At 30.3% G+C, this 13,659-nt stretch overlaps 1 protein-coding gene and 1 pseudogene across 5 annotated transcripts; one reads left to right on the top strand and one right to left on the bottom strand.

The window, feature by feature from the left end:
* Positions 1–4,662: 4,662 nt before the first annotated feature.
* LOC18602621 (phloretin 4'-O-glucosyltransferase-like) lies at positions 4,663–6,376 on the top strand. The gene has a single exon (XM_007034124.3). The coding sequence runs from the start codon at positions 4,905–4,907 to the stop codon at positions 6,300–6,302; it is 1,398 nt and encodes a 465-aa protein (XP_007034186.2). The 5' UTR covers positions 4,663–4,904; the 3' UTR covers positions 6,303–6,376.
* Positions 6,377–10,295: 3,919 nt separating this feature from the next.
* On the bottom strand, positions 10,296–13,121 carry LOC18602622 (crocetin glucosyltransferase, chloroplastic pseudogene; annotated as a pseudogene). 4 transcript variants are annotated; one of them, XR_016025794.1, is made up of 4 exons: positions 12,967–13,121; positions 12,776–12,891; positions 12,579–12,643; positions 10,296–11,998 (listed from the first exon to the last, which is right to left on the bottom strand). The product of XR_016025794.1 is annotated as a crocetin glucosyltransferase, chloroplastic pseudogene, transcript variant X3 (transcript). The 4 variants fall into 4 exon arrangements; XR_016025792.1 differs by having other exon boundaries at positions 10,296–12,039; XR_016025795.1 differs by having other exon boundaries at positions 10,296–11,996; positions 12,776–12,798; positions 12,967–13,084.
* Between the last annotated feature and the right edge of the window lie 538 nt (positions 13,122–13,659).

Consider the following 13,659-nt stretch of genomic DNA (forward strand, 5'->3'; position numbering starts at 1 on the left):
ACTTAGTAAGTTTATTAACCACCACCTTAGATTTTATAACATATTATTTATAATTAGTTATTATTTATACAAATTTTAATATAAAACATTATATCATATAAGTTATATCATTAATTTTATATATATATATATATATATATATAATTATGGATGAAGTTTATAAGTTTTAATATTATAATTTGTAAAAAAAAAGTGATAAAATTTTGGTCCATAGGTCGAAAATTGGATCAACCAAACTAATTCTATATTTGATCGGTTTGGTATTTTTTTATATTTGATCGATTTTGATCAATTTTTTAAAATTAATTGATATGTTTGGTCCTTAGATATGGTGGACCAAACCACTCAATTTACCCATTTGCTCACCCTTACCTAAAGGCACAAGTAGGCATGTGATATGAGTTAAAAATCTATCTTGTAATTAATGGGAGGTGACCCTAAAATTGAAACAAAACCATAACTGAATGTCTCATCTATAACTTTTTTTTTAATTTATTCATTTAGATCATCAAAATAAATATATATTTGAAATTTCAAATGATCAATTACTTTGTTTGTTTTAATTGAAAATCCTTTCCTCGTGCGCCATGGTTTGTTTTTGTGTGATTGCGTCCGTACCATTAAAGAAAAAGAACTAGAAAAGATTAAAAAAAAAATAATGTCCGAAAATGGGAAATTTTTTTGAGAAATTTCCTTCATTTTTGTTTGTTTCTTTTAAACGTGATTGTTTCTATAAGCCTTTTAATAGTTTTTGACTTATCTAGAATTTAGATTTCACAATTTATGTACACGTGTTTTAACATGTCACATAATTATATTATATATAATATTAATAGTTATATAAATAAAAATAAACACAACACACTAATTAAATGTATCAATATCTTAAACACGAATACGAATACGTTTTTAATACGTTCATTAAACGTGTAATATGACACGCTTAACGTGTTTATTAAACAAGTTAAATTAATTTCATATAATAAGATACGATTTATAACTCATTTAAATGATTAACACGATTAAAATATTAAACATAATTAATTATTAAATTAAAATTCATACAATTACAAATAAAATATAACTTCATATTATAAATTTAAAATTACCCTAAAAACAATTATAATAGAACAAATATGTGTCAGCTATAATAAAATCCACACCCATCAACATTGACCATAATAAAAGAAAGAATTTATATGAATGTTTAAATGGGTAATAATATGGTATAAACATGTCAAGTATGCACATTTACACAATTAATTAAACAAATCACAAGTTATGTGGATATACAATAACACAAGTAATTAAACGTATCTTAAATGGGTTAAACGAATTTGACATATTTAAAATACAAAATTTTTATACCTTAACCATGTCAATACAATTAAAACACAATTATCCTAAACTCAAATTTGCTTAACTCTATATTGTACTTGTATCATATATAAAATTACAAATCTAAACAAGAATCAATGTACCCATAAGAGAGAGAGAGAGAGAGATCTATGTTCACATAAATTCATTTGATATTCAGAGCGTCTCTTCTTAAACAATATCCATGCATAGTCAATAATATATGCCAAATGATTGTATTTTTATGATAATATATTTTATTGATTATGTTAATTAAATTTCTATAATCTACTACTATTGTTGTAAAGTAGAACGAATGATGGATACAATCTTCTTTTGGTTAACCAAAAAAAACGAAACATAGATTATTTATAGAACCACAAGCAAATAAAAAATAATATAATATTCATATAATTATAATACACAATACATGTATTAAATATAATATTTTTAAAATACTTTTATAAATTAATCTTTTATTAATTAATATATAAATAAATAAATTATTAATTTATTAATTAAATAATATCTCTATTAATTAGTAAATTGTTCATGATTACATAAGTATTAATTTATAAGATTTTTATTGTAAATAATAAATGAATCACAGGTTATATAGATACACAATTAAGTAATCGCATCTTAGGAAATTTAAGAGGGTTTGATATGATTAATACATGAATAAAATTCATGTCTTAAACATATCAATATAATTAATATACAAAACACAATTAATTTAAACTTAAACATATTTAAATTCATATCAATATAATTAATATACGAAACATAGTTAATTTAAACTCAAACATATTTAAATTAATTGATTTATTTGATCTTTAAATATGATAGACCAAACCACCCAATCCACCAATTTGCTCACCCCTACCTAAAGCACAAGTAAGCATGTGATGTGAGTTAAAAATCTATTTTGTGATTAATGGGAGGTGACCCTAAAATTGAAACAAAACCATAACTGAATGTCCTACCTAAAGCACAAGTAAGCATGTGATGTGAGTTAAAAATCTATTTTGTAATTAATGGGAGGTGACCCTAAAATTGAAACAAAACCATAACTGAATGTCTCATCTGTAACTTTTTTTAATTTATTCATTCAGATCATCAAAATAAATATATATTTCATATTTCAAATGATCAATTACTTTGTTTGTTTTAATTGAAAATCCTTTCCTCGTGCACCATGGTTTTTTGTGTGATTGCGTCCTCACAATTAGACAAAAAGAACTAGATAAAATAAAAAGGAAAAATAATGTCCGAAAACGGGGAAGATCATGATTTTTTCTTTGAGAAATTTACTTCTTTTTTGTTTGTTTCTTTGATATGTGATTGTTTCTATAAGCATTTTAATAGTATTTGATTTATCTAGAATTTAGATTTCCCACGTGTTTAGACATGTCATGTAAATATATTATATATATTATTAATAGTTATACAAATAAATATAAACATGACATGTTAATTAAATGTGTCAACATCTTAAACACTAATACGAATACGTTTTTGATACGTTTATTAAATCTGTAATACAACATGCTTAACATGTTTATTAAATGAGTTGAGTTAATTTTATATAACAAGAAACGATTTATAACTTATTTAAATGATTAACACGATTAAAATATTAAACATGATTAATTATTAATTAAAATTTATACAGTTACAAATAAATTATAACATCATATTTTAAATTTAAAATTACCCTAAAAACAATTATAATAAACAAATATGCATCAACTATAATAAAAGAAAGAATTTATATGGATGTTTAAATGGGTAATAATATGGTATAAACATGTCAAGTATGCACATTTACACGATTAATTAAATTGATCATAGGTTGTATGGATATACGATAACACAATTAATTAAATATATCTTAAATGGATTTAACATATTAAAAACACAAAATTTTTATACGTTAACCATGTCAATACGATTAAAACACAATTATCCTAAACTCAAATTTACTTAACTCTATATTGTACTCATATCATATATAAAATTACCAAATCTAAACAAGAATCAATGTACCCACAAGAGAGGAATCAATGTACCCATGAGAGAGAGAGAGAGAGAGAGAGAGAGAGAGACCTATGATGACATAAATTCATTTGATATTCAGAGCATCTCTTCTTAAATAATATCCATGCATAGTCAATAACATATGCTAAATGATTGTATTTTTATGATAATATATTTTAATGATTATGTTAATTAAATATCTATAATCTACTATTATTGTTGTAAAGTAGAACAATGGATGATGGATACAATCTTCTTTGGTTAACCAAAAGAACGAAACATAGATTATATATAGAACCACAAGCAAATAAAAAATTCTTTCAATTACGAATGAAATAATTATCAATAAAAAAAGTCACTTGAGTTAAATACAACTATACAAGTGGTAAACAGAAGCATTCGTTACCAAATATTGATCCATTTTAATTTTGAATTTATATACTCTTCGTGTCTCAGTTGTTTTTAGTTGATTTTTTTTATTGTTTCAATTAATTTTATGTATTTCATATTATAAATTTTAATTTCTTTTATAATATTGATGTACGATCTTTTTTATTTTCAAAAAATAAACAAAATTAAAAAAATCAATTTTAAAAAGATTATTACATGTTCAAAATTTTGGAAATAATTACTTTCAAATATTTAAAAAATAAACAAAACAATGAGATAGATGAAATATAATAAATGAACATCTCACCATTTTTTTCAATAAAAGGGATTTAAACTTATACTTTTTAATCAGAGAAATTATACACTAATCAATGAGGCAATTGTTCGGGTACGCACCATTTATTTTTTAGATAATCTAGTCTAGTCTAGGACTAGCTTAGATTTGAAAACTATTTTCATTTTCACTACAAAAATAATAGAGTAAGGTAAATATCTAAATTTGAGAACTTCAAGACAAAGGATGTTTAAATTTAGCTAAAACAGTTAAAAATAATAATTTAAATCATCGTCTAATATTTTTTTTTGAAAAATAAAAAATAAGCATTTCCATACTTAGTTATTTCCCTATGTCATTCACGATATGTCTAAGCATTGAAATGATGATCACATATAAAGTAACGAGTGAAGATGACAAATGAAAAACGAAACTAGCTTTTGTATTTTCTTTAGTTGGATGGGGAAGAAAATTTTATTGAAAATAATAAAAATAAAAAGACATTTTGACTAAATTATTTCTTGTTGCCCAAGTAGATTTCCCAAGAATCGTGCTGTAGGGAACTGTGATGCAACGGCACATGTGATTCCAACATCAGCACTCCTTTGTCTACTTAATATGGACTTACTTCTTACTCCAAACTGCAATCAGAATCAGACAGTGTGCTAAAGGGTGCGGCAATCTTTAAAATCGTCACCTCTAACGTCATCTTTTCAGTTTCATTCACTTATAAAATCCCTGGCTTGCCCTTATCTCAGTTACCTCCCTTCTGTTCCACAATAGCAACATTCCCACCCCTCTTCCTTTCTTTCCACGCGCCGCCCTGACCACCACGTCTGCAGCCATGCCACAACCTCATTTCCTCCTTGTAACCTACCCTGCCCAAGGCCACATAAACCCTACCCTCCAATTTGCCAAGTGTCTTATACGTATTGGTGTACGCGTCACCTTCACCACCTGTGTCTCCGCCCGCCGCCGCATGACCAAGGTCCCCTCCGCCCAAGGCCTATCATTCTTAACCTTTTCCGATGGCTATGACGATGGGTTAAAGCCCGGGGATGACAAAGACCACTACATGTCTGAGTTCAGGCGTCGAGGCAAAGAAAACCTCAATGACATTGTAGTAGGTAGTGACAACGAAGGCAAACCGGTCACTTGCATTGTTTACTCTTTGCTCCTACCGTGGGCTATGGAGGTGGCGCGAGAGCATCACATCCCATCAGCTATGCTTTGGATTCAACCTGCCACAGTTCTCGACATCTACTATTATTACTTCAATGGATACGAGGAAACTATTAAAGGCCAAGCTGGTGAGTCCAATTGTCTAATAGAGTTACCTGGGCTGCCACCGCTTGCAAGCCGTGACCTTCCCTCCTTTGTAGCCGCTTCAAACGCTTACCCTTCGGCATTGTCATTGTTTCAACAGCAATTTGAATTACTTGCTGAAGAAACGAACGCTAGAGTCCTTGTTAACACCTTTGATGCTTTGGAACCCGAGGCATTAAAAGCTATTGAAAATTATAAGATGTTCGCTGTCGGACCCTTGATCCTGTCTACTTTTCTAGGTGGAAAAGACCCGTCGGATGGTTCCTTCAAGGGTGATCTTTTTCAATGTTCAAAAGATTACCTCCAATGGCTAGACTCAAAACCAAAATCAACTGTTATTTATGTGTCATTCGGAACTATGGCTGTTTTAGCAAAGCAGCAAGTAGAGGAAATCGCTCGAGCTTTATTGGCCAGTGGGCGACCGTTCTTGTGGGTTATAAGAAATCAGAAACAAAATGGAGAGGAAGAGAAAGAAGAAGATAAATTGAGTTGCAGAGAAGAGCTAGAGCAGTTTGGTATGATAGTTCCATGGTGTTCGCAAGTGGAAGTTTTGTCTCATCCGTCGTTAGGGTGCTTCGTGACGCATTGCGGTTGGAACTCGACCCTGGAGAGCTTGGCTGCCGGGGTGTCGGTGGTGGCTTTCCCTCAATGGACCGATCAAGGAACGAACGCGAAGCTCATCCAAGATGTGTGGGAGACGGGGGTGAGAGTGTCGGCGAACGAGGAAGGGATAGTGGAACGAGGTGAGATTAATAGATGCTTGGATTTGGTCATGGGAGACGGAGAGAGAGCGAATGAATTAAGAAGGACTGCTGAAAAATGGAAAGATTTGGCAAGGGAAGCTGCCAAGGAAGGTGGATCCTTGGACATGAACCTGAAGGCTTTCATAGATGATGTTGCTCAAGGTTGCAAGTAAAGTTCAACTTGTGTTTGTACGATGTAAAAAAAAAGACTAATAAATTTCTGATTAATTGTGGTCTTTATTAATAAGTTTGTTCAGGATGGATATGGGTTTTTTTTCAATTAAAAAAAAGAACAAACGTATATGATAATTATAAATATTACGAATACTTTTTCTTTCCCTCTAAAAAGTGAAATAATAAAGACTAACAGCAAAATTAAGAGTAAAATTACATAATAAGAAATTAGGCAAGAGAAAGAAATGCCTTAAACAGGCAGTTGTAGTGTTTGACTCTTCCAAGTTTAACTCGAATAATTGTAATGCTCTGAGATACTGTGGAAATCAAATAATAATGCTTTTGTACGTCGATGTTGCGCTTTAGACAGTTTCAATTTTCTTTAGTCTTTGCCTACCTCCGCAAATCCGTGGCCTTTTGACTACTAACTACATGAATCTTCTTCCTTTTTTCTTACATCTTCACTTGTGCAGCTTTACTAGTGATACTGTATTGTCAAAGTAGCAACATTTTCAAATTATCTGTAACGTTTAATTACTTTACAAGTTATAGCATGACATATATACAAACATATCTAGTATTGAATAATAAATGTAAGACAAATTGTTCACAAACTCTTGGTTAGGTTTCTGTCAATACCAAAGATGAAGCAAACAATTAATTAATTAATGTAAGACTAAAGCTAAGGGTGGAAAAATAAAGTCGCTCTTCCATTGGAAGATTGTCACCTTAACGTAGTCATTGTCCTTAAATTTCAACGAAACAGTAACCCAGCGTTAAGGCAGATACGAGAAAATCTCATATTGGTTGACAACAAAATGAAACTTACAATTGTCCAGGACCTAGCTAAGCTAGCCTAGGTAGATAATGTTGTCCTTTCTTGGAATAAATGTGTGTTATTAATGATAATGTGTTTGCAACCTTATCTAGCTAAGCTAGCTGGAGACGTTGATTTTGCAGTAGTGGTAGTCCCCCGTCATTTATGTTTGTAATGAATTATGATATATGTGAAGATGACAGTGGCATGTGTCTACTGGTCTAGGCTTCTGGAAGGTCCTGGACACTTGTCACAGCCACAAACTCTAGAGGTTTTGCGCCTCCGCCCCATTCTTGTCTCAAAAGTCCCCACCTAGTTACAAGGACATTTTGTAGACACTTGTAAGATTCTCATGAGATCATTCATTTCAGCCACAGCTACAAATCTGAGCCCTTTGCACTTATTAATATATATATATGTAAATAGACCCATTTTTAGCTACGAGTTGGACAACCATGCACAAACCAACCCTTTTTATCCCTCTTCCTATGAATGTCGATAAATTAACTAGATTTCCAAATTTGAATTTGTCAATTAGTAAGCATATAAATATATTATATGATTAAAGTTGAATAAATCCAATTGACATCTTTAAAATTTAAATCAAAATTCGACTTAAACTCATTCATTTAAAATATATTTACTATTAAAATATTTTAATATTTTTAAATATATTATAAGATTAAGGTTAAATACAAGTAATAATTATTAGTATAATAATATCCTAGACCGAGATCGGATCAGGAAAATCCTATCAGGAATCGGACCTGACGGGCAACTCTGGCTTGTGCATACAAAGGTGTCGTATTAGATCCAAAGATTACAATATAGATATTTGAGCATACCGCATGATGATGGGAATTTAAAGCAAATTGGTGTTTACAGTTTATTAATTTGTTGATGAGAGTTTTTAATAAAAATAAAAAAAGTAGTTAAGATGAAGTAAGTATTACGGTGTATCTAACAAAAAGTATGTCTAAGTGGCCTCAACACTAGTGTTTCAACTTAATTTCAAGCGGTAAACTAAGAGGAGAGTAGTTACATATACATAAGGGGTTGTAAAATTTTTAAAAAATTTTATATATAATATAAAATTTTTAAATTTTTTATGTATTCTTTTAATGATATCTTTAAAATAATTTTTTTATTTAATAATTAATATAAATAAAAAATAATAAAATTACTCTACATACTGCATTCAACTTTACCCTCTTAACTATTTAGTTTCTTCATGTCTCTTTCTCTTTCTTCTTTCTTTTCATTTTCATTTTCGTTAAGAGGGATTTATGAGCAAGCCAGTTTGGACAAGAAAGAATGGGAACCACTCACCATCATAATATAAACTTAAGAGAAAGTAAAGTTTTCTTTTGATTTACTCTTTCAATTTATATTATTATTTATTTTTGTTTATTTTTTTATTTCTATTCTATTTGTTTATATGTTCGAAGTTTCTATAGATTTTATTTTTCAAATTTCTATAAACTATCAACCATGTTTTTCTTTTTTCTTTCTTGTTATGTCATTTGTGGGTTTTATTTTCTACTTGCTATGTTCTTTTTTTTTTTTTTGGTTATGTGAATTTTATTTTACATGATTTTAGTTTTTAAAAATTAAAAAATTATTATGTAATTCTCAAATATAAGTTGTAGTATTATACTACTGTTTAAAATTTCATCAATGTATTATTTTTTTATTAATCTTGATTAGATAAGAGGGGATTATCTTTTTTATTTGCTTTATGTTTTATATTTAGTTGAAAGAATATTAGTATATATGAGAAAATTATCTTAAGTATTTAATCTTTAAATAATTCTGATTATATAAGAGAAAATTATTAATCTATGTTCTTCTTTTTTTTGTTATATGGATTTTATTTTCTATGATTTAGCCTTTAAAAGTTAAAAAATTATTATGTAATTTTCAAAAATAAGTTGTAGTATTGCACTGCTTAAAATTTCATCAATGTATCATTTTTTTTATTAATCTTGATTATATAAGAGAAAATTATCTTTTTTATTTGCTTCATGTTTTGTATTTAGTTGAAAGAAAATTAGTATATATAAGGAAATTATCTTAAATATTTAGTCTTTAAACCATTTTGATTATATAAGAGGAAATTATTAATATTTTATATCACATTTAACTATTTATATTTTTGCATTATAGTTTTATATTTAGTATTAAAAGTTTAAATAAAAATTAAAAAAAAATTGAATGTTTACTGCATTAATTTTTTTCCAATTTTGATTAATGTATAAGTAAGTTGAAAACAATTGAAAATTTTCTTTTTTTGAAAAAAGCACAATTGACAAGTTCTTTAAAAGAAAAGATGCAAATCATCTAAATTATTTTCCTACGCTTGAGCCACTAAGCCTCATTACTTCAATTTATAAATAAAAGTAATATGAATCAAAATGTGTAAAACTCAATCCTAAAAAAATGAATGCTTTTCAGTACAAAATCAATAATTGATGAATTTGAATTCTGAAAATATCATTGAATACAACTTCACTAAAATATCATAGTAAGTATTTTTTTTTATTGATTTACATGTTATCTAAAATTATAGAATATTATAAATATTATAAATATTTTAATTATTGATTAATTTTAATATATTAATTTTTAAAATTTTTACCTCTTATTCTCTTATTTTTAATCTCAACAAAAATTTACTAGCTACTAATACATTTGAAAAGACAAGAGGGACTCAACAAAATTTGATTATTCAAAACAGAGTTTCTAACATAAGTAAAGCACTCAGGAATAGTCAAAAACGACAGTGGCAGCTTTCACAAACCCAAGGACTCATTTTTGCATATATAACTCAATTATTAGACAAATTGAAAGAAGACACCTCAATTTAATCTACAAGTCTCGACAATCACATTCTGAAATGCAATTTGTCGATTGATAGAGAAAGAGAAATTGCACATGACAAATTGTCTTAAACTTTGCGTGGATGAAGAATCAGGGAAATTGTCTAGCAAGTATGTTTACGTACGCAGAATTATGGTTCAATCTAATTTAGTCAAATTAATCTAAAAAAGACAAAGTCCCTTGATGGATATGGGAATTAATTTTAAGCAAATTAGAGTTAATTTGTTGATGAGATCGATACATATACTTGTTCATTCCTTGTGAAAATGTAGTAGTTAATAAAGTACACATGGTGTAATTGTGAAAAGATAATGATATACAACCACCTCTTACATATTCTTAAGTCAAACTTATTCACAGTTTCAAAGTGGTAATCACATTCACAGACCGGTAGTTGCAAATACATTTCAAACGACAAAAGCGAACCCCCCAAATTAAATTGATTCCTCAAATTTCTTTAGCCAGTAAATTACGTAAGCAGGAAAGGTCGACTTAGTAGCTTTTTCCAAGCCCATGTAGGAACGCCTCAAGGTTCTTGAGTGAAGACCCATCTTCCTTGACAGCTTCCCTTGCCAAATACTTCCATTTCTTGCCATTCTTTCTCAATTCCTCCCCTTTCTCTCCACCTTCCATTATCAATTCCAAGCACCTTTTAATCTCGTGCCCTTCGACGACAATTCGTTCTTCAGGATTCCTAGTCACCCTTACCCCAGTCTTCCACAAATCTTCCACAAGCTTCGCATTAGTACCTTGATCTGTCAACTGCGGAAACGTCACCATTGGCACCCCAGAAACCAAGCTTTCCAAGGCCGAATTCCATCCACAGTGAGTTAAGAAACACCCTACCGATGGATGAGAAAGAACCTCGACTTGCGAACACCATGGCACTATCATCCCTTGCTTTTTCAATTCTTCGATACGACTGAGTTTCTCTTCTTTCTCTCCAGCCCCTTCCCTTATCACCCACAAAAAAGGGTAGCCAGTGCCTAATAACCCATTTGCAATTTCCTCCATTTGTTGTTTTGTCAACATAAGAATGCTTCCAAACGATACATATATAACTGAACTTTTTGGCATTGAGTCCAGCCACTGGACAAAGTCGTTTGTGCCCTTGAAAAGATCACCTCCGAATGAAGAATCGGAGTGATCATTTCCATCCAAGAAAGCAGACGGTATCAAGGGCCCAATACCAACCAAATTGTACTTATCAATCACTTTTATGGCCTCAGGTTCCAAAGCATCAAAGGTATTAACCAGAACTTTTGGCTTCGTTTCTTCATCAAGGATCTCTACATGTTGCTTCAATGATGGTAAGGCACAATCGTATTCATTTGCAGGGAGGAAAAACGAGGGCATGTCACGGCTAGCAAGAGGTGGCAATCCTGGCAATTCGACGATCGATGAAGGGTCTTTAACAGTTTTCCTTATGATATCACCATAATCTTTGAAGTAATAATAATAGGTGACAAAAACGCTGGCGGGTTGATTCCAAAGTAATGTTGATGGGATGTGAAATTCACGCGCCACCAATGCCACCCAAGGCATCATGATTCCATACACAATACAAGTGAACCGTATGCCTTCCTCAATGCTAGCACCAATGAACTCGCTCAAAGTCTCGAGACCCTTACGCCTGGATTCTAATATGTAACGGTCAATATCATCACCGGGTTTCAACCCATCGTCGTAACCGTCGGAGTAGGCAGCGACGTATGTTAAACCCTCAAGAGGGGACATTGGTTTCATGCGGCGGATGGCGGATACGGCAGTTGCAAAGGTGACACGAAGGCCTAGGTGTATTAGGCGCTTGGCGAATTGGAGGGAAGGGTTTATGTGACCTTGGCCAGGGAGTGTTACAAGAAGGACGTGAGGTTGAGCCATCATAGGGTGGCGCGTGTGAGAAACTCAGATAAGGCTTGCAGCCCTTCTGTTAATAAGATGAATTTGTTGATTGAGACAACCTAGTAAGTGTCCGTGGTTTATGAAAAACCATGATCTCTAGCAGCCAAAATGATCCCCAGATAGATGTAGTTAGCAAGCTACAAAATAAATAGCCCAACACAAGAAAAAAAATATCTTTAAAAACTATCCAATAATAAATAAAAATATAAACTGAAGGATGGTGAGCAAGGAGGTTCAACAATTTTGCAGGAAAACAAAATTCACAGAGTCCAAAGCCAAACAGAGCAAGCAACGGAAAAGCAGAGAGGGGACTTAATTAGCGGTTAACACTTAAAAAAGAACTCGGAAAAGCCAAGAGAGAGAAAAACTCTAGCTTTCAGGGATTAGGGATACAAGCATTTCCATAAATACAGTCTACGGCCACATGCACAAGGTCAATAGCATAAAGAAAGGAAAAATATAATCCATTGAGAATTTTTTATGAGATTGACAAATTAAGGAAAGCAAGGCACTTTCAATTCACTTATGGAAACAAGTAGTAATTTTTGTCTAATGCAAAAACCGTTAAATAAAATCGAACTTGTCAACTAATCTTTCATTTTGTTTTACCATTAATTTCTTTGCATTTCCAGACAGCCAAACAACTCTACTAAAATATTAACAAAATTACTAGTACCAGAATCATTTGTAGAATCTTCTCGATGCTTGAGGAGAGCCTCCAATGCTATTCCAAAAGAACACCTGTAATGAATTAATCAATTAACCTCCATTTTTGCCAGTGTATACGGATTCAAGTTAGTAGTACTGTGTGCCAGTAAAAATATTGAACAACTGCAAAGCCCAGAATTTGTAGAGTGAGAGAGCAAATCGTACCTAAACCGAAGCTCAAACCTCAGCTATATGTGTAGAGTGAGAGAGCAAAAACCACCTCAAATCAGACCGAGGGTAGTTGATATCCGGCGCGTCGTTGTTAAAGTGGGAAGTAAAAGCTAGATCAGATATGTTATATATTTAGGCAAACTCAAATATTTGATATAAAAATTCATATATATGAAATTCCGTACCTAATCTTTCAAAAAACCTTCTTCGCTAGCTTTGGAGAATGATATTGGAGGACGAAGAAATTGAGAGAATAAAGAGGGAAACAAAGTTGGAAAAATGAAAAATGAAAAAGAAGAAGACAAGCCAAAAAGAAAATGACCGAAGGAGGAAAATATGGTCAACCCTTGGGAGGGGAACAGGGTGGAGCCCTTTTATGGGATGTGGGGCATGGCTCTCTCAAAATTTTTAAAATTTTTTACGTATTATATAAATTTTTAATAATTTTTTATTTAATAATTAATATAAATAATAAAATATAAAATAATTTTATATATTTAATTTAATTTTAAAATTTTTAATTTATATTATTATTATTATTTATTTCAATTCTATTTACTTATATATTCTAAATCTCTATAGATTTTTTGTTTATAAATTTCTATAAATCATCAATTATATTCTTTTTTTTTCTTTTTTGTTATGTCATGTGCACATTTTGTCTTCTATTTATCATGTTTTTCTTTTTACTTATATGTAAATTTTATTTTTTATAATTTTAATCTTTAAACATAAATAAATTATTATATAATTCTCAAATATAAATTACAATATTACATTATTACTGAAGATTTTATTAATATATTATTTTTATTCAAAATAGCTAATACATGCTAATATGTATGATGCAAACTTTAAGTAGTAAGGATATAAATACA

Source organism: Theobroma cacao, chromosome 4, assembly GCF_053813885.1.
Source record: "Theobroma cacao isolate CCN51 chromosome 4, ASM5381388v1, whole genome shotgun sequence".
Classification (NCBI taxonomy): Eukaryota; Viridiplantae; Streptophyta; class Magnoliopsida; order Malvales; family Malvaceae; genus Theobroma; species Theobroma cacao.